The sequence below is a fragment of the Pezoporus flaviventris genome, unplaced genomic scaffold, assembly GCF_033815535.1.
Source record: "Pezoporus flaviventris isolate CSIRO_AGI_PZ_B2104156 unplaced genomic scaffold, CSIRO_AGI_Pfla_v1 ptg000021l, whole genome shotgun sequence".
Lineage (NCBI taxonomy): Eukaryota > Metazoa > Chordata > Aves > Psittaciformes > Psittacidae > Pezoporus > Pezoporus flaviventris.
Window position 1 is genome coordinate 4420708 of NW_026892569.1, and position 21736 is coordinate 4442443.

Sequence of the window (21736 nt, forward strand, 5' to 3'; positions counted from 1 at the left end):
AAATAAAAACTCAAAACAATTAGATAATTCCATTTTGAATTTTGCCATTGAACTGTTAAATACAGCCATTAATCTTAGTTCATATTGTGAAAAACCTCCTTCAGGTTTTTTGCTCCAAATCTCTTCTTCTTTTTTCCTTTCTTCCTTTTTTTCCTTTCTGTATTTGGTAAAGTAAAACTGTGAGTGTATTTTGTACTGGTGTGCTCATAACTGATGTTGCAATCGCTTTGCTTCACAAGGCCATCCTCGAATCGCCAGAAAAACAGCTAACACTAAATGAAATCTACAACTGGTTCACGCGAATGTTTGCTTACTTCAGACGCAACGCAGCGACATGGAAGGTAAGCCTTGGCTCACCTGTGCCTCTTGCCTTTGCTGTCTGACATGTACAGAGCAGACGTTGCTGATGACATAACAAATTGTAATGACGTGTGGACATGAAAATGTAGATCGGCAGTTTTGACACACACTGGGTGCCTTATCTGCAGGAACAGTTTGATATTTGGCAGAAAAACTCTTCTGCCTTTGAAAACCACTAATTGAATCCCCATTATTGGCTTTTATGTTCAGGGATTATGTCACGAGTTCCTCTGTGTGGTTGCTGCTAGCAGTGAAACTCAAGCCCTTCAGCTGGAACGTATTAGGAAAGGAAAAAAAGGAGGTGAAGTTATTGTGTCAGAAGATATACTGTTTGTCCGTTAGTTATGCACACTGTAATCACAACGACCACTTTTTTCCCTAGGATCTATAGATCAGTGGATTTCTTTCCTCAATCGACTGACTCTTAACTGCATACACAGATCTGTTGCAAACCACCTTTTTATTAGTTTAAATTGCACAGCAGAAGCTTATTGAGCATAACATGGAAGAAGCAAGCTCCACAATAAGATAGGTGTTTTACAGAAATAAACTTGTTATTTGACACTTTAATTTCCTATCAGAACTACCTCAGATATTGCTAGATAAGAGGTCTGAGGAGTTAATTTTATTTGGTATTTTGGGGGGCCACTTCTTCTCTTACATGTGGCGTTAACAATAGCCATACTGGCTTCTGAAGCTTGTGCAATGACAAATGAATGAATCTAATAACAGGATCTTGTATTGCTGTAAAAATTGCACCCCTGGTACTGTGAGTTTCTCTTAATCTAGGCGACTTTGTTGCTCTCAAGCAACTTCATATGACCAGGTAGGATGAGTATGTTGCATATGTGCGGTTTCATCAGCTCCTGTTTTTCCTGTCTCAGTCTGCATTTACAGTTAATTCCTTTAGATGATAGAGCTAAAAATGGTCCTTGGAAGTTAGCTTGGGTTTTAGCAGCATATTTTGCTTTTAGTTCAGATCCCAAGACCATGTTGTACATTTTTAACCTTGGTCTAGAAACTCTTAGGTTCAGGAAAAGTCGCTATGATTGCTGCTTTGATTCTTCACTGAAGTTGGAAAACATGAGCAGTGTTTCACTTTGCAGCTTCCGTACTATCCAGAAAGGAAATTAACTTTCCCTGATTTAAGATCCTTTTAGACCTGCCTGTCTTTTGCTGCTGGAGTGGTTCCAGTAGGACTATTCAGCAGCTGCAGGTGTGGGTGCTGATGTAAAAATCCTATTTAATTCCAGGAGCAAAGGGAAGGGAAATGGGAGTGGAAGAAGGTAGCAGGCAGCCCTGGTTGTATTTCCTGCAAGGCTAGTCTTAGGAATTAGCTTTGTTCATCACATAAAATCTAGTCCCAGAAACCACATACACTTGCAGTCTGCAGAGGAGGACAAGGGAAACTGGGCTGCAGACCCTCGGGCTTGCAGAAGGGCAAGGTGTGTCCCAGGAAAGCTGATACCCTTTGGAGACCTTGTGCAGGTGCCCGCATCCTGCTTCACTTAACAGGGGAGAAGAGCTTCACCCCAGGTTCCACCAGCAAAATTTTCAACTGCTTCTAGTAATAGAGGTTTTCCTGCTGAAGACTGCTCAGATTTATGCCAGCCTTCAGGAGCAGCGGGGATGAAAATGCAGCTCTGGATTGGCATGATGGGAAGCCCACGGGGCGCAGAACAAGCACAAGGGGCTAATTGCAGAATCAGAATAATTTGAATATATACGTGCTGATTTGCATTCACCTTCAGCTAATGCTTGGGGGGCATTTAGGTTAGTGTTCCCCAAGTTTAGGGTCAGGGTTTGGTGTGAGCAAGCTTCCCTGAGCCCTCTTTTAAAAACACAGAAGAGTGCAGGAATAAAGACCTTTACAAAATGAACCTCTTTCCCAAAATGCAGTACAGCAGAGCCTGAGCAGTTATTAAAATAACAAACCCTTTCATTTACTACATTCAAGCATGTTCAGGGTAATTTTTGTGCAAAAGTGGCTTGCATACAAATATTTTTAACAAGGTAAATATATAATCTTACAATAATAGCTCCTAATTTTTCTGTTAAGCTGATTGCTGTGGGAGCACTGTGAACTGGTTCTGACAGGTCAGAGGCAATGTCTGTTTGCTTTTGAGTTTTTGGAGTAATTTGCTGGCATGGAGTTGCAGCTATGAGGCACGGGCTGCAGGTGTGGCTGCAGAACGTTGGAGTATTGTTCAAATAAATCTGTTAGATAGCAAGTATCCAGAGGCAGGGGAAACAAAACAATTCTTTTCTGCCATGAATTCCTTAAATGAGTGATCACAGGGAAAACAGAAAGAGCAGCGCTTCATGGATGTCTTGCAAATGTTCAACTTGTCTGTCTCAACATATCCAGCAGCCGTAACCATCAGTTGCACGTTGACTTCAAGAGAACAAAACCAGACTGTATTTTCCAGGATTAATGTAAAAAGTAATACAAATACTTCTGCTCAACCATGTATTTAGAGACTGTTTACAAATTTAGAGATCTCTCTTTGCTGAACTTTGCTGTGTGCGTTTGATCAACTGCTGTATGAGCTACAAGATCAGCTTTCACTGAGGGAAATAGCATTATTATTCTTACGTTTTGCTCCAGACTTGACAGTGTTCCCATTTTCACAGGAAACTGCCTGAGTTACCCAGATGTGGGCCAGCAGCCCTGTGTCAGGTTGCACTAATGCGGCGCCCACCAGCAGTTGTTGAGCTGGCTGATTTTAGCCCATAAGGTGTGGGGCTTTTGGATGTTTTTCCTCCACCTTAAAATCAGGGATTTTGCCAAAAATTTCAAAAGTAGTGAAATCTGGAAGAGGTGGGAGGAGGAAAAACAAAATTGTTAAAAAGTAAGGGCAGAAGAAAGTAAAGGCAGCAGGAGGTAGCCTTGATGGGAGTGTTTGGATCTCTGCTACATTTCTGCTTTGCTGAGAGGGAAAGCATATTCAAGGTTAATTTTTCCACCATTTCACAAGCAGATCAGGGTGGAAAAGCCAAAGTGCTGGGATTGAGCTCCTATAGCCAGAGGAGATGCGTTTGCATTCAAGCAACTGCTGCATGAAGGCAGTTTGAGCCCTGAATCTTTTCCTGCACCATGGGCAGGAGTGTGGGGACCATGCTGGTGATTGCAGAGAAATGGAAGAGTAGCAGAAGACTCTTAGCCTTTCCCTCCAAGGCACACACACCACTGCCTCTTAATTTACATGACAAATGCACTGTGCATACCCTTTGTTTGCACAGTAATTTAGACATTCATGATTAGAGCTCCTTTTCACAATGCAGACCTGATGTTCATTAAAAAAAAAAGCCAACAAAAAAAAACCAAGAAGACAACGAAGGAAGGAAAAAAATCGTAGTCCCTTAGTTGCCTAGACTCAGGCCATGTGTTTGGCTGGCATTGTGCCTGCTAACAAGTCAACCAGATTGACTAAATCGGTGGTGCCAGTGATAGGGAATTTGTTCGCCTGTATATTCTCAGCAAATGGCTTCTTCTGTTCTCCCTGTTTACCAAGCCCCTTTCAGCAGTGCTGGGGACAAGCTCCATGTACAAATTCCTGTGGCTTTGTAGACTCATAGAATCGTTCAGGTTGGAAAAGACCTTTAAGATCATCAATTCCAACTGTTGTAGTAGGGTATTTCCTCAGAAAGCTCCTAAAACAGGGAAGGAGCATGGCACTCTGTTTGAGGAATAACAAGGCTCTCGGCACCGTTTCAGAGGGGCAGGGACAAAAAAGCCAGCAGCCTGCCAGGACATAGCGAGGTGTCTCATTATGCCTGGCTTCATTAAATGTCCAAGCACGTTGGAGGATTTGGCCTGGCTCATCCTTTTGCAGCACCAAGCTGCATAGAGGACATCTGAGCATCGGATGCCATGAGCGTGGGTCCCTCTGGGTGATGAGCTGTGGGGATATTATCACTTTGTTCCAGAGGGCCCTCCTCATGTTTTTACTTGGCAGAGGCTCAGATCAGTCAGTACAGTAGTCTGCCAGAAATAGGAGCCAACTTCCATATAAGAACAGGCCATGAAGGCAGGAGTCAGTGCCGTGCTGGGCGGTGGGGTGCTGCCGAGCCCCCGGTCCATGCAGTGGGTATGGAAGGAGGTTCAGCACCTGATTCACATTAGCCCAGCTGTGGGAAGCCACAACACTTGCTCCAGTGCCTCCCTGCTAAATTGAGCTGTCTGTACTTGTGTGAAATCCTTTCTAACTGCTTTCTTTTCCAGGAGGGGAGAAGTTTCTCTTTCAGAGCATATATATTTGTTTTGAAAATGTCTTGAGCAATGTTCCTCTTGTATTCTGTATGAAATGTGCTGTATTATACAACATGCATGCTTAAGGTGATGGCTCTTCTCATTCAAACTGGGGATAATTGATAAGAGTAACTTGAATTTTTAATCTCAGGTTTAAGCTCGTATTTATTTTGTCTTTGCAAAAGAAGATGTAAAGAGCTGGGGAAAGCAAGTGGGTGCGGGGAGGGGAAGGGGCTTAACATTGCAAAATGAGGACTGTCAAGCTGACTGTGCTGCTGTTCTTGGACAATGATGAGCATTTTCTCATAGAAAGTTTTTGAATGTTTTCTCTTTTATACTTGCTGCAGAATGCAGTGCGTCATAATCTTAGTCTTCACAAGTGTTTTGTGAGAGTAGAAAACGTTAAAGGGGCAGTATGGACAGTGGATGAACAAGAGTTCCAAAAACGAAGGCCACAAAAGATCAGTGGGTATGTCCACCATGTTTGAACTTCTTAGCCTAGCTTGGATCATGCTTACAGTTTAACGTAGAGGCTTTTGGCTGCTAGCTGGTGTTAGACCAACCACAGGTGGTTTCGCATTGTTTCAGTTAAGGGAAACCAAGACAAACATCTCATCACTACTGTTTGTATGCCCACCAGTACCCTGACCCTGCTTGCTTGGTGTTTGTTGCATCACATGCTAGTAGCTTTTAGGTGGCAATGCATATTAACCCTCACAAACCATTTGCTTATGCTTATTGCATTTTATTTTCTTTTTCCTTTTCCCTGTATTTGATGTCTGTTCTGTCCCCGATCCCGTGTCCCTTTGTTTCCACTTCATCTCCTTTGCTGCTGCTCTTGTCCCAGGGTGCCATTCGCACCAACCTCTCACTGCATAAGTGCTTTATCAGAGTAGAGGATGAGTTTGGGTCCTTTTGGACTGTTGATGATGAAGAGTTTAAACGTGGCCGTCATATTCAACGAGGCCGTCCTCGAAAATACTGCCCTGATGAAAACTTTGGCGAGCTTGTTGCACAGTAAGAGCTTTTACTTGCTTTAATTTTTTTTTCTGCTGTTGCTTTGCTTTGCATGATTTACCCATCTCATGTAGACTTGCATTTCACGAAATAGTGACATCACCTTTGCTGCTAAAGAAACTAAATTTTTGGTTGTTATGTGTATTTTGTGTGTCCTACTCTGATAATCCAAATGCCTATAGTAATAACTCTTCTTTGACATGCCTGTGATAGCGTTTGTTTATAGTGCAATATAGACTAAAATAATTATCCACGCTAGCACCGAAATGCTGCTGTAGACCTGTCAGGAAGACACATACGTGCCAGGAAAGGCTTTAGATAAGTTTTAATTCTGATGTTTTCCTTTGGTTTCAGTTGTATGCTTTGTTTTGCAAAGAAACAGAGTAAGGTGCTTATAAAACAGAAACGCTGAATTAACTTCAGAAAGTTTGGAAGTGCAGAGTGAGACCAGCTGTAAAGATTATAATCAACAGGCCAACCTGTGTCTACAACAATGGTGCACAAATATTCCTGGGGTTCCCAAAGCAATTTTCTTTGACCTTTACTTGAAGTCCATCTCTCCAGGACAACTGATCCTTGCTGGTCCCTGTGGGAGGGACTCAGTTAAGACTCTTCTCACCATGATTTATTCCCACGTGAAAAAAAATAACCCAGTAATAAGTATACCCAGTGAGTGCTAAAACTTGTTGGAGATTTTTGCATTGTCACTTTTTATCTAGGTTGTATTTGATGATTCTTTTTTAATATTTTTTTTTCTCCTCTGGTGGAACCAGTGGTATTTAGATGCCTGCTACAGAGAGAGCAGATACGCTTGGCATTCATTTTCCTCAAATCTGACCCCTTATGTAAACCTAAGATGAGTAAAGTAAGGGTCCAGAATAGCACACCAGAATAGTTTTTATTAAAATGGCCTTTAGGGCAGCATGTTGTTCTGTGTGGTCTGTACTGCGTTGCTGCAGTGCAGCAGTACCTGCTGTCATGCATCCATGCCTGCAGCCCCAGACTGAGGGTGTTGGTGTAGCCAGTCCCTTTCGGGCCATTGCCTGGCAGGAAGTAACGTGGCTCAGATCCTCTGTCATCACCATCCCCTGCTCCATTGTGAGGGACTCTGCTGCCAGAGACTTTGAGGATGATTTGCATGAAGCAGTATTTAAAATGTCCCATGATGCTTTTGCTCATAGCTCCTCATGGTGGACCTTTACATGGTAACTGGCTCCCAGACACGGCGAATATTGGAGAATTTCTCCTGAACACAGCTAAAATGAGCAGAGATGCCAAGATGTGCTGCTAATGCAGGGTAGTAGAACACATGGTGAGGTAACATTGAGAGATAATGATGTTCCTTATTTAGTAAAGGCAAATATGATAACTGTAGCCTGAAACTCAGATATTTTCTTTACATTAAAAAAAAGAAGAACTTGTGTGAAAAAACAGTCTCAGCTCTAGTTTTCTGATGTGGGAGGAAGCATTACGTGCTTGAAACGCTCGCACAGAAGTTGGTTGCATTTAACTCTCCTTTTTATGTTTTTCTTATGCAGTAACCCTTCTCTTATTAAAAACATACAGACCAGCCACACCTACTGCACACCTCTCAATGCTGCTTTACAGGTAAGATTAATGACTGTAGCGAATATGCAACAGAGGCGTGTGTCTTCCCCACTCATTTCAAAATATATTAGCCTTGCTCTAATTAGATATTAAATTTTAATTCCGTTAAACTTTTTTCTTAAGTGCATAAAGCATCATAGTCCCTGGAGGCAAACACATATCAGGCTGCTTCAGCATTAGCTAGATGCTTAGCATTTTGAATATTGTGGCAAAAAAATTAAAAGTTCACTTATTAATATTTATCAGCAGTATCATAATTTCCATCCTCTTATTTCAGAATTTCACTTGAGGCAAAAATACCACAAGTGTAATTACTCTAGCACAGCTATTAATGTGCTGAATGATAGGATACTGCGGCACGTGACCTTCTATTGTTCATGGGTTTAAAGAGAAAGCAGATCATTTTTCCCCCTTTTCTTTTAAGGGCTATTTTTACATATCTTCCTATTGTTAGTAGAAAATAAACCTCGCAATTCCTATAGAAAAAAAAAAGATTCTTTTTATTGATTTAAACTGTAAGACACAAATTCTGTTTTTTCACTCTGTAGACATGCACAAGTGTTGGTACACAATTAATAACTTGCAGCCTAAAAGTGTGCATTTCTCGGGCTCTTTTTCATGCGCTATATTTCCCCCCCACACACAAATCCCTATCGCAGAAGCACCAGGTAAAGTCAGTATTTGCTACATGAACCAAAGATATGAATGCATTACTGTGCCCTGAATTTGCAAGGGGGTGTGTGTATGTTTGTGTGGGGTTCAAGCCTGTTCCATACATTGTGGATTAATCCATGTGTGGTTGCACCCCAGTTGTTTGTTGAGGGTTGCTTCTCGAGAAGTTCACTGATGGCTGTATTTGCTTGGGCAGCTGCATTTTGTGAAAGGTTTAGCAGACTTCTCTTTACAGAACCAAGAAACAGTTTATTAGGAGAAAAACAAATGTTTCTTCTCATTTGAGTTCATGCAGTAACTTCTGAAAAGCAGAGGAAAGCATGTTTAAATGAAGCAACTGTAAATACCATTCATTAGTAACTTATTTTCCCTTGAGTCTTGTGAAGTGTGATTTTTTAAAGACTGCTTTGTCTCTTGAATAGTATTAAGATTACAAGCACATTTTACATTCATGAGGCTGAAAGGCAAAACTGAAATGATCCTGCATTTCTTCACATTGTTAACTATGTGACTAATTTCAATTAATATGCTTGTCATATGGAACTGTTCGTGTTTTATTTCTGAAACACGTGTCGTTGTCGTCATCTCCATCCATTCTTGTCTTTTGTGATAACCTCCAAACTGTTTCCATTTCCCTACTTTCCTGGAAGTGGCATGTACTCATGCCCACCCCCCATAGGATCCTGTGAACCGAATTGATGGAGAGAAGAGCCTGGGCCATATTTGCTACCACTGTGATGCCTCTAATAAATGGGGGTGAAAAATATACATTGCACTGGACAGGGCCTCTTTTTTGGTTGAAAATATACCAGTAGGTTCATCTCTGTTCTCCCCCCTCATTGGATTTTTGAGGCAAAATCCCAGCAGGTCCTCAGATGCTGTGCAGGCGTTTGGGTGAATCCATCTGGTGGCTGGTACCATGTTGGCATTTCAGACCTCGCTTGGGCAGCAACCTTCCTCTTAGGACACAAAGCCACTTTACCTGCCAGTGCCTGTGTTCAGCCTAATTAATAATTAAGGAGCAGTGTTCCCTAGTCTTTTGGGGACATCACCAAAGACTGGTTCTTTGCACATCCCTGGGATGGCAGGCTGGTTTTCTTCGCCTGTGGGGTGTCAGAGCTGCCCCTCTCTTTCACCCAGACCCCTCTGACATACTCCCTTGTGTGAGGAAGAAGCAGCAGCTCTCTCCCCTCTGTGTGTGGAAGGGACTCCAGCTCTCACCAGAGCTTTCTTTTCCCAGCGGGTCACCGGGGGCTCCCAAAGCACCCCCCTCCCCTCTTATTATCTTTATAGCTGATACTCCTCGTGTCCCACCTCTCCCCCAGTAAATTGCTTTACTGCAATTACAAGTTATCACTATGGGTGAAGAACTTGAGTCATTATTTTGCCAAGTGCAGGAAATGTGAACCATTCTTTGCATCCCCTAATCACAATGAGTTTGCCGGTTGTTGAATCAAGAAGATAAAAATAATCCTCCCTGTTAGAATAGCTTTTGTAATCATCTGTGGCACATAGGGCTGCACATGGAGAGGTCAGCATAAGGAAGAATAAAAGGGGCTATGCTCCTGAAGATGCTGCAGTCAGTGCTGGTCGTTCCTCCCTGTCCTCAGCCCGGTCTCTGGCTGTGCCTGTGAACATCTCTGCTGGCTCAGATAGCAGCAAGCAAGGAGTTTTGTCCCATGAATTAGGAGCAGGCGAGAGGGTTCGGTGGGGAGTACATTTGCATGGAGTACATTTGCATGGATTCTCCTCCCATGGGCAGGGTTTGCATCACACAGACCTGGAGCCTGATGGAGTTTTTGCCTCTGCTGCTGCAGCCGGCTGAGCTCCCTCTGGAGCAGGTGGAGCGCTGCCGAGCCAGTGTCTGTGGCTCCCCAGCACTCAGAAATCTGTGGATGATGTCAGTCAGATCCAGCTGGGATGGGTGAAATGGTTGAATGTCCTTTAGGTCCCTGGGCGCTGCAGCCTTGGAAAGCTGCGCATCCCATCCCTGCCAAACACTTGGCTCCTCCAGGGCTTGGTGCTTCTGCACTCACACCGCTGCCGCAGTGGGCACAGGACTGTGCCGTCAGCATGAGCTAATACTGACACACAGTAAATATTAGCAGGCAGAACGGTGGGAATCAGAAGGAAAATATTTAACAGTTCATTCTCTTCCTACAAAGATTTCCATTTAGAAAGTTAACTCCAGTGTGCCTCTGCATGGCATTTCTTTAGAACAAGTTAAAATGGAAATAAAATAGTCAGGTCTGTATTAGCCAAGGTAAGAGCTGAGTTGCTGAAGCTTAAAAAATTCACATGGACTGGTTCAGTTCTCAGGTAGATCAGTACAACTTGACTGATCCAGTTAATGCTAACCACTGGTTCACACTTGGGTCCCAAAGAAAACCAAATTCGTTACCGCTGCCCTCCTGCTTCGTGCCCGTTTGGTCTGGTACAAAGTTAAGCAGCTGAGCAAGTCTTGATTTTTTTCCCCTTTTCATTAAAAACAAAACCCAAACCTAAGCCACAAAAAAACCCCAAGGCCCCAAACATAATTTTGCAAAATGAAAATAGGAAAAGGACGTTTTATTTTTTCCAGGGGGTTTAATTCCAAATAGGGAATGGAAAGCTCTGTCCTCTCACAAACCAATACAGCTATGAATGCTTAAACCCAGATGTAAGTGATGTTAAATTTCCCTTAGTAGAGTCAGGGTAATACCTATCAGAAAGCACAATATTTTAAAACCTGGTAATTGCAAATAATGTAAATGTGGAGAATGTTTTGGAAGAAGTGAGCATATTGTACAATGTATAAAAACGTTAGTCATGGCTTCTCATATACGTGTTTGTGTCCTTGGCAGGCTTCAATGGCTGAGAACAGTATACCTCTATACACTACTGCTTCCATGGGAAATCCCACTCTGGGCAATTTAGCCAATGCGATGAGGGAAGAGCTCAATGGTGCAATGGAGCATACGAACAGTAACGGGAGTGACAGTAGTCCAGGACGTTCCCCTATGCAAGCAATGTAAGTACAGCAGCGGCATGCGTGTGGCTCTAGGGTTGTCTTATGGTCTGCTGAAGTGTGATTCTGGAGACCTTCATGGTTGATTCGTGAGGTTCATGGATGAAGCAGCAAGAGTAGACATCTCCACTTGGAGACATGCTTAGATTCTTTTAGGTTCTTAGTAAAACAGTTGTTTACCAGTTTCCACATAAAACCCATCAGCTCAATCCAGTCAGACAAGCACACAGAGCTGTAAAATTGTCGTTCTCAATTCTTGTTTTTAAGCTTAGCAAAATCTCATAGGCAGCTGCGTTTCTTGGAGAAAAAAAATGTGATTTCTTTCCCCTTTGGTCCATGCGACAAGTGTGGCCAGTGGAGCAGGGGTAGGAAATGGGCTTGTTTGGTGGGTCTAAAAAGAACCACTCAACACACAACAGCCTTACTAAGCATTAATGATGGCACATGTGAAGGTCTGCTTGATTTATAGGTTGCTCTTAAAATATCAAAAGGAAAATTAATAGGAGCATTATAGCAACAGACGGCAGTATAATGAGGGCATATATAACCACATGAAGTAATAGGGGATCGCTGTCCCTGCTCAACGTGAATGGCACCCGGGCAGCAAACTGGAGCAGGAAAAGGGTAAGGCAGGAAGGGTGTGATGCCCCAATGGGTGTGCTCAGTATTTATGGGGTGATGGAGTGAGTTTGCAAAGCTGTAAACTCTCCCCTCCCCTCACATTACACACTGGGTAATTGGCAGCTGGTGAGGAAGCCGGCGTTTATAAGTCTCGTAGTTCTGGAGCAGTTGGGTACCTATATGAGCAACCGTGCGCAAGAGCCACGCTGCCTTTCTGCTCCTCACAACAGGCTGTAAAATTACTGGCTGGATTGCTACGACTCACATTACACATTAAAAAGAGAACTAATTTGTAGTCTTTTACTTCAAAGTAATTTGAATAAGGGATTTACAAAAGTAAGTCTAAATCAAAAAGTAGAAAAACATTAACCTAATACCGTGATTGTAATTAGTTGTGAAACTAATTAGCATTTAATGGCAAAAAAAGTTTCCCACCTGCATAATGTGTTGTCAGAGGGGAGGGGGCACGAAGAAATCTGAGGCTCTGGGTACTTTGATATTGCAGTATTTTAAATCGGTGCACAAAGTGCTTTGAAAAAAAAACAACTTTAAAGATGGCAACATTCATTTTTAATTAATAATTAATTTAAACATTGTCTTTTGCCATTTACTTCAAAACATTCAAATAACGTGTTTAGCTTTTCCAGTGGTTGTTTGTGCAGTATTAATTATCTCCCTCCAAAGTAGCGTTGCATGACACACTTTCTGTCCCTCACAAACAGATTCATCTTGAGGCAGTTTTAGTCACAATTCGTTATCCTCTGCCCCGTGACCATGTAGGGCCGGAGTGAAGGAGGAGTGGGGGGACATGGCTTTTCTCCAGAAACAAGACTTCTCCCAAGGGTTTCTCCTGGCCTAACAGACAGGGATGAATGTTTATGATGTTGTGTTAATCCAAGTAATTATTTTTTAGCAAGTTCAAGGCTAGTGTAGTTCATGCGCTTCTCATTTCACCTAAGGTTTCGTTGTCTTTGAAGAGACTGCAAGGAGGGAAAAATAACTGAGTTGAAACAGGCTAGGACATCTTCCAGAACTGTGCATAGCTGTGGCCTTTGTTGCACTTAATAATCATCTCTTAGCACATTGATACCAAGGTGAGGGGCACAGAACAAATACTGGAGAGAGAGGAGGTCAGGGGGAGCGATGCCTCATTTTCATTATTCACCAGAAAATCCAATTTTCTGTTGTAATATGGAAATGATTGTTTCCTGAGTGTTTTCATTTTCTCAGAATTGATAATATATGTGTTCTCTGCTCAACATTTCTTTTTGCTTAAGTAAAATGTGACCGGGTGATGTTCCAATAGCAGCCGCTGAGCTTCCCCTTAAAATGGTGTTTCTAAGTAGTTCGAAGGGATCTAAAGCCAGAACACCATTCACTCATCACGGGGTTTTACCCTGTTTACTAAATACAGTCATGAGTCAACAGCAAATTTCCAGACGCTGTGCAACCTCTTCTTTCCCGTCAGCCTGCTTTGTGAATGACATTTTCCATTTTTTTCTCTGAACAGATTTCCTTGTCATCATGCAAATTATTTTTTAAACAATTTCAGTGTATTAGAAGAAATCAAGCTTTAAACTTTATTGTAAGGTTTAAAGGACCTTGTTAACATGACAGCTAAGAAGTCTAACACTTTAGCTGAAGTCTTATTACCGCTCATTTGTTTCCTTTTTATGACACATTGAACCACAGCTAGGTTTTTCCTTTTTTTTCCCCCTTCTCTCTCCCTCCTTTTGAAACACTAGAAAGTAGTCGCATAATTACAGCTTGGGGACATAACACTTTCATCCTGATATGCTCCAAAGGTAGCCACAAAGCAAACTACTCCATGCTGTGTGCACCACCAGTACTCAGTGGCTTTAAACAACAGTCAGCTTTATTAAAAACTCCTCTGTTCCCAGAGTGGACAAACAAAAGAATTACTCAGATGTGAAAAGAAGGGGAATCTGTGTTCAGCAAGGTTATTTATTGTTAACCCCTTCTGGAGTCTTAGGCGTCTTCTTAAAAGGAATGTGCTGAGATTCTACTACTACGAAAATAGAAATGGGAAACCCTTTCTTTTTAATTCTCTTTCTCTGCCCCCCACCCCCTCAGCTTTTTTTTTTCCTTTTTGCTTAGGCCAGCATTTACCTTTTCTGTAATTCAGAAAACTGAATCCTTCACTATCTAAAGGAAGTTTTCCTTCCCCAGTTTGGGGTTTTGGTGAGCTGGTAAACGGAGATTCAGGCTTAACTTGAGAGATACGAACATCTCCCTTTGCCCTTGAGCTTACTTAAGCTTATTTATTTCAGATGCTGTGAAACGTTTGAGCAAAATCATGAATTCAGTAAGGTTTCCTCCTCACACGCTACTTTGTGGTTACAGCTGACAGAGTACACAAGGAGTTGATTTTTTGTTGTTGTTTTCCTGACAGCTCTCTCCCTGGGGGGGTGTGTTTCCCAGGTACCCTCCTCATTTGGGGGATGGAGTTTTTGCAGGCGCGCTGTCTGGTGTTTGTGTGACATGTGAGCTGCTGGAGGAGGCTGGCGTGGCTGTGCCACCCCGTGGCTTTCTGGCCCTTCCTGGCTTTGTCTTGCTTGGGGTCAGACGGCCCTTTTCACAACTGAGTGCTTGCTTTGCTTTTCACTCCTGAAGTTTTGGACTTTTTTGACTTGTGGGAACCACACCGAAACTCAAAGACAAACTCAGTTAAAACCACCTGGTTTCACCTGCTTTCATAACAAAACCAGAAGGGGGGCAAGAGTTTGCTTTGGAAAGGTTCAGGGACCTTTGAAAGAGCTTTCACAGCGTTTCAGGTGGTTAATATACTTACCTGCTAGCACCGATTCACTTCTGCCCCCCGGCCAAGCAGAAGGTGGTGGGATGCAGTCTTTGGGCAAACTCTGGTCCATGTAGCAAAGCCACCTCTGCTGCATGTGGCGTGTGTTCTCCTCTCTCCTTTTAAAATTTCTCATTTGCATTTTCAAAAATAATACTTTTTTTAAAAATAAAACACAAAATCCACAAGCCCAGCAGCAGCATCAAAGCCAGAAACAAGCAAATAGGACTTCTAAATTAAGGCAGCAGTAAAAGAGATCACTGCCATAAAGGCCGGGTAGCACACACTTTATCCATCTCTGTGTGTAGGCACTTTCTGCCCCTTTTTCTTCTGTTTTTCATTTCATGTTTTCTCCCAAGTGAGGGGCCCCACAGCCTATTCATAATACAAGTTTGCCTAGTTGCAGGTAATCAGCATGGTTTCACATTCATGAGGGCCACGAGCCGCCAGGACAGTTAGCACACGCACACCTCTGCGGTGACGATTGCTCGTGAGACTTTTGCTGTGCTTGTGCTAATTCCTAACCTCTGATGTTTGAATCATCTCGTCCCAGTGGTTTTTTACCCCTCATTTTTCAATAATTAGGTCAAAACTGTACGAGCAATATCTCTCATTGTATTTTTTGCAAAAATTATGCAACATGCAGAGGAACCTTTCTGCTCCCAGAGTATGTTGATAGGCCATGTGTCCAACCCTATCCATTCTCTGATTCTATAATTTGAAAGGAAAAAGTCTGTGTACATGGATATTGCATCACTTCTTCCTTTGTCGGATGGGTTGGAAGACGCAGTTAATACTTAAGTATTGATCTCCTTGACTTTACAACTCAAGAAGTTGAAATATGTAGGGACTTGAAAGGCATTCACAGCTTGCCTTAGAGAGGTCTGTAGTCAGCATGTTAGATGCTTCCTAAACTCAAGTCAAAATAAATAAGCAGGGTGTGGTACACCTTCGCAGTCTGTGCAGGGGTACAACTGGTTCACCAGGGTCATTTGCAGTAAGCAGAGTACCTTTGGCTTGTACACGGCTACCAAGCCCATTTTGCCTGTTTGGTGATTTATTCTTGCTGTCCACCAGTGCAGCAGAGTACAAACAGTATTGTCGTTCCTATCTACACAGACCATAAAATAAAATGCAGCTATTTTAAATCATTCATTTTAAAGGAAAGCTGCACAAGAGAGAAGTTCTTACAAGGAGGGTTTGCGCTTCAGATCATGGTTTCACAGAGCCTATGTGAAAGGGTTAAGTCAGCTTGCATGGAGAAAACCCAAGACTCTAGGAGGTGGATATCAACTCAATGAGAGACAGAGTGGGACTTGAACTCATTAACACTTTATTTTAAGGGATTGCCTACAACATCAATTATTTAGGAAGCAAACAGGGTCTCCATTGCTGTGTCGCATTATTAATACTTGGTAATGTCAATAAAATCCTACTTTCCTTTAAAGTCCCAGCAACAAGACACTATTGACTCACATGGCTATTTTACATTTCAAAAGCTGTTGAACAAAAAGAAAAGGGGGGGAGGAAGGTAATTTGTATTTGTATAGGATTTGTTGTAAATATGATTTACGAACAACAATTTTCAATTGTTATCATACCCGTTTTGAATGACCAAGCCCCGTTCCCCCGCGGGTTATTCATGTGCGATGCTGTAGTGAGAAATTTGGCAGATCTCATCTCTTTAGTACATCCTTGTGCCCACCATGAGCTGGGGATCATGTTCTGCCTTGTTTACAGCTGACAGTGTTATTATTCTCGTTAGGACTGTGCTTTCTTATCATATTGTTGTGTTGAGCGAGCCTTTTCCTCTCTGTTTGTGTTTCCTGGCAGGGCTTTTCTTCCCTTATTGACAGTTTGTAAAAATATGCATTAATTTGGAGTTTAAAGCATGTATCATGGTGTCTCTTTGCTGTGTTTGCTTGAAGTTGATTAATGATAGAACCTCACTTGGGGTCGTCCTCTGGAGAGTTGCCTCACAGGTTCTGCATGTTAACGAGAGACGCTGCACACACAGCGCGCGATGATTAGCCCAGCCTCTGCTGGCTCGGCAGACTGGCAAACCACTGCTTTGCCATTCGGGTGCTTATTCTGCTTATTTATCCAAAGATTGTATTAACTTAATATGTCAGCTGAGAGCGTTTTTCTCTCGATCCCGAGGCGGAAGCCCAATTGAGGCGCTCCTCCCAGAGTGTTTTCCCAGGGAAGTTGCGCACTGCTTGCGTGGTGTAGCCTTCGCTCGGCTTTAGTGGCTAGTGCAGAAGCTGAGGGTCTTATCCTTGATGAGCTGGAGCTCTTAGACCTGATGCATCAAGTCTGAACCCCCAAACCACCATATCTTTCTCCCCAAATCAAGTTGTGAAAAAAATTTTTTAACAAGCAGCTTGCTGATTGACCATGGTTTTGTTTTTCCAGGCACCCCGTGCATGTCAAAGAAGAACCGTTAGATCCAGATGAAAATGAAGGCCCGCTATCCTTAGTGACAACAGCCAACCACAGTCCAGATTTCGATCATGACAGAGATTATGAAGATGAACCTGTAAATGAGGACATAGAATGAGTATGTCTGACATCGTTAATGCTGAGAATGAAGATTGGAAAAACGCGTCAAAACTTAGCTGTGAAATCTCTCCATTATTGTACAGTCTGGAGGATTCTCAGTCCACTTTGACAACTATGAAATATGTTAACTCTTAGTGCCATCAAGTATCCCATTTGGGAGTATTTTTGATTTTTCTACTTTTTGTTGAAAAAAGGAATTTGTACTCTGTGCATTGGATGGACTTGTTTGGTACTTGGGATTTTCCTCTCTTACAGTCAACATCAGTGTTGTAAATTTGCTAAACTGATTCACTTGCATTTAGCAGCCAGCTGTGGACTGCAGGTCCTGCCAATTTTGGACATTTGAGGACATCAAACTGAGCATGTACACCTGAACTGCAGATCAAGTCTTTGCCCAGATTTTAAGGATTCCAATGGACAACATATTTGCACAGTACTGCATGTTGATTATCACTGCCTTTACTCCATATTTTTGTTTTTTGGTTGGTTTCTTTTTTTTTTGCCTTTTTTTTTTCCTTGTTTTTTTGCTTCCATTTGGGATGGGGAAGGCCTGTGTGTGCACGTGTGTGGATATGTGTGTGTGCGTGTGAGCGTGTATATCGGGGAGGGGTTAAAAGAAAAAATTATCCCAAACATTTTAATGTATTGCTTTTATTCCCCCGCCCCACTTCTCCTCTACCATTTTAAGTTCTGACCTCAGGCCTCATCTGGGCCCAGGGCCTCTCAGAGGCTTCAACGTTTTCTGTACTTTGTGATGAATGTTAATAGGTGTTTTTATTATACGAAGCTGAATGTCATTGAATTGTTTGTAGTTTTTTCTGTCATTCATTCCAGTTTCCTTCAGATGCCACCATGTTTTCTTTAGCTATGGAAAGCATTCCATTTCGGTGTCTCCTTTTTTTTTTTGTTGTCGTTTTTTGAAAAGGTCCCAAATGCTGCACGATACATGTGGAAGGGTTGTCCAACGGAGAGAGAGGAACGAAGTACTGCAAGAATGAGAATGAATGACAGATGAACATAGAAACACTGTAGGAAGCAACACAGATTCATTCCACAAAGCAGTATTTTTAATATATTTTCTTTTTGTTTGGGTTTTTTGATTATTTTTTTATTACTTTTCTTTTGGCAGCAATGGTGAATATTAGCAAATGCCACAAAATTGAACAGCACAAAGAAATATATGCAGCACCAACAGAGTTCACTTTTGTTAGAGGATGAATAGTACAGTGGCAGGTTCTCGGTTGGTTAACACGAGTTCTAATGGGTCAACAAATCTTTCTGGAATATCTAAGATTACAGAGATGGGCACCTATACATTTATTATTACAATTATATTTTTTTTCTTCTTATGCATTTGCATTTGCAAATAGTGCTTGGAAAGATGACTTCATTAAATTGTTATTGTACATGGTGATGCTTCACGGTTAAACATCGGCTCAGAATTTCTTGGTGGCATTAATCTGTTTGAATACAAATTAGATTTCAGATTGTACTTGTTACAGAGTTAATAAGGACAGAGGCCCACTAATGCTAAAAGTGTTAATTTTCAGCTGTGCAAATCCAGTACTGCAGTTAAGATTGTTATGCAATATTACACCAGCCAGTATGGAAACCTCGCCATAGGAGACAGGAGATCCAGGAGAGAATTCGCTTGTTAAGGAAAACTGGCAAGGCTCTTCAAAGCAAACATGACATACAAAATTTGTTGTGATAGGTCAATAAACCTTGGTCACCAAACACCTAAATATTTTCATTCTGCAACCACTTTCCATCACTCATTTATTTATGTAGGACTGTAGCTTTTTTATTATTTCAAAAAGCCTTTCAGAGCTTAATTTATATTCTTCTTTGTACCTTTCTTTTTCCTAAAATTACCAAAGATATTACACAAACGTAAATTATGTTCTCTGTTATATGCTTTATCTTATGAAGCCAAATATCCTCTTATTGTTGATCAAAGGAGGTTGAAGAATTTAGAGGGAAATGACAAGATGTGGGCTATTGCTAACCTGAGAGGGAAACTGCTCCTTTATTCTAGAAAATTTAGAAGTCCAAGTAGATGTCTGAACCAAAGTTATTACTTTTTATTTGCAATTCTTTACAGTGACCAAAATGAAAGTCTGTAAAGAGGAATCGAGGAGAGCTTTTGAGGCTAAAACTAGGAATCAGTGTTACTGGTGGAGCTATGAGAAGGGAGCTGGAGAAAGCAAAGACACAGTTATTTTGTGGAAGATTAGAGTATCAGATAAAGGAGACAGTTTAATAAAAGACAGAAGAGAACAGAAAAGCTCCCACAATTAACCTGGACAACGTAATAGTATTTCTAGAATTAAAAGAAAAACAATTTTTTGGTCTTTGGTTCTGCAGATTCTGTGCCACTTCTGTTCCGGGACTGTGCTAGGATGACTGCTTGAGTTTTGGTTGATCTTGGCACATTTGCTCAGTTTTGTTTCAGTTTTTTTTTGGTCAGCATTTTTCATGAGGAAATAACACTCCTGTCCACTCATAAGCTTTGGTACAAGAAATTTTATTGGCAGTTACTTTGATAAAAACTCAACTCTGCTTTCTGTTTCAAAAGACATAAAAAAAAAAAAAAACAGAGAAGAAAAGAAAAAAAAAGGGCAGTCTGTGGTCATTTGAAACATTTTTTCTTTTCATTTAAATTATATCCAGGCAGCTTCGTGACGTGCCGGCGGTAGCCAGATGGGGATCATGAGAATTGAGCCCTGTGCTTCTAAACTGAGTGGTTTGCTGGTTAGTTCGGGATTCAGAAGGGGATTAAAATCTGGTAGATTAGTTCATCCTCAGCATGTGTAGCTAGACATGAGTAAAGATAACAGCATGAGAAAACTGTTAGTACGCATACCTCAGTCCAAACTGTTAGGGAATGAGTAAATAAAAAAAAATACATTTCACTCAGTTGCACTTAGTTGTATGTCTTGCATGCTTAGTCTAAAGACTGTAGCAAAAACAAAAAAAAAACTTAAAAAAAAGAGAAAAAGAAATAAAAAATTAGATTTTAACATATCTGGCAGGTGTCGCAGCCTTGCAGAAGAACCAACTGAAAATCTCAGGCTTTACATCAAGCAAACTTCACTATGATTTTTACAATTCTGATTCTCTATCCCTTTGGATATACAGTTGCTTCTTTAGGGAGGGGTTTATTATGTTGTACATATATATCCCACTGTGTCTGTGTGAGCCTTTGTCTTTTGGGGGGAGGGCGGGGAGGGAGGAAAAGGTGGAAAGGTCCTTTTTTTTAGATATCATTCCTCAAAAGGAATAAATGCAGACCTGTTTGTCAAAACACCTTTTGCTTTTTGTGCAACTGCTTTATATTAACTATACTAAAAAAAAAATAGCTTTGAAAAGAAAAAAAAACCTACTGTATGTAATGGAATTGCAGAATACGCTGCACATGTATTTTATTTAGTTATCCTTGCTTTAAGAATATTGGATGACGTTTGCTGACATGTGGGAGAAAATCCCTGACTTTTTTTTTTTCAGCTTTTAAATTGTAACATAGTTGACAGAGTTTTTTCTCTTTTTTTTTTCTCCTGTTATCATTGATCGAAGCGTTTTTGTACAGTTTTTGTGTTTAAGCTGGTTTTTTTGATACTTTCCCACCCCTTCTGTTCATCTTACCACTGCCTTTTCTGGCTGTCTTAAACAAAGTTCATCTATTTGAAAGGAAAAAAAAGAAAAATCATTAAAAAAAAAGGAAAAAAAGGAAAAAAAAAAAGAACTGTTTTTCTCCTGCTGCAGTAAATATTTTGCATGATGAATTCCAGGGTCACACTTTCAAAGTTTATCAGTGAAGTAGTGATTAATAACGGGGAGTGTCAAACTATTGAACTTTTGTATAAAACAAGAAAAAAACTTTACAAGGTGCCAAGATGTAAAGACAATTTGTTACATGTTTTTTTTCTCAAAGAAAAGCGTACATTATGAAAGTAGTACCATGTATCAGGTAAATCGCTGTCAGGAATGAGAGTCAAAGCCTTCCTTGTCCACAAAACAACAACCCCAAGTTTGTAAATGTAAAACCTGTTGGGTTTCTGCATTCAACTCGAAGTGAAATGAAAAATCAAGGCTTATGTAGAATAAGTGACCGCAAAAAATGACCTTTTTTGATTCTCACTCGCAAGAGTCCCGCTGTAGGTCCTGCACCTCCCCTCTCCTGGAGCTCCCGCTTTGGGAAGAGGCCGGGGCAGGGATTCTGGTTGTACAACTGTTGCAGATCATTAGATATTTTATATATATACATACATAAATATATATATATAAAGTTTTTAAAAATAATTTTGAACTATTGTAGTTTTCAGATTGCAAATAATTTCACGTTCATTATAGCATGGAAAAAAAACCCACCACCAAATGTGTTTAAACTCTTTTGAAATCTTTTGGTACCTTTGGTTAATGAACTCCAAGTGAGTTTTTAGATGTTTCCGAAGTCATTTAGTATTCTAGTCTTGCGAGGTGAATTTGCAGTTACGGACTGCATTTTAATGGGCCCAGAACAGGTAAACAAGTATCTTCTACCCATAAGCCTTGATGAAAATGGTACAGTCCAGACTGTTAGCATGGTGCTTTGTGTGTATGTGCTGCCAGTAACAAGATTTTTTTTTTCTTTTTTCTTTTTTCTTTTTTTTTTTTTTTTTGATAAGGCATAAAAGAAACTCATTCCTTACATCAACTGTAATTCCATCATTCCATGTCTGTTGATACAGACAATAAAAAATGTTGTGTAGTCAGTACTAATTACTGACATTATAGCATTCTCAAATGCAATAAAAATGCTGGTTGTTCACACTGGTAA

The 21736-nt window shown here is 41.1% G+C and overlaps 1 protein-coding gene across 20 annotated transcripts in view; it reads left to right on the forward strand.

Annotated features, from left to right (window-relative positions):
- FOXP1 (forkhead box P1) overlaps positions 1 to 21736 on the forward strand; it is a 387372-nt gene extending 365636 nt beyond the window's left edge. For all 20 annotated transcript variants that reach the window (XM_061455731.1, XM_061455741.1, XM_061455742.1 and 17 more), the window contains 5 exons: positions 240 to 341; positions 4960 to 5081; positions 7168 to 7237; positions 10753 to 10919; positions 16771 to 21736. In XM_061455731.1, coding sequence (XP_061311715.1) covers positions 240 to 341; positions 4960 to 5081; positions 7168 to 7237; positions 10753 to 10919; positions 16771 to 16915 — 606 coding nt within the window. In that variant the 3' untranslated portion in view covers positions 16916 to 21736. The remainder of the gene's footprint in view (positions 1 to 239; positions 342 to 4959; positions 5082 to 7167; positions 7238 to 10752; positions 10920 to 16770) is intronic.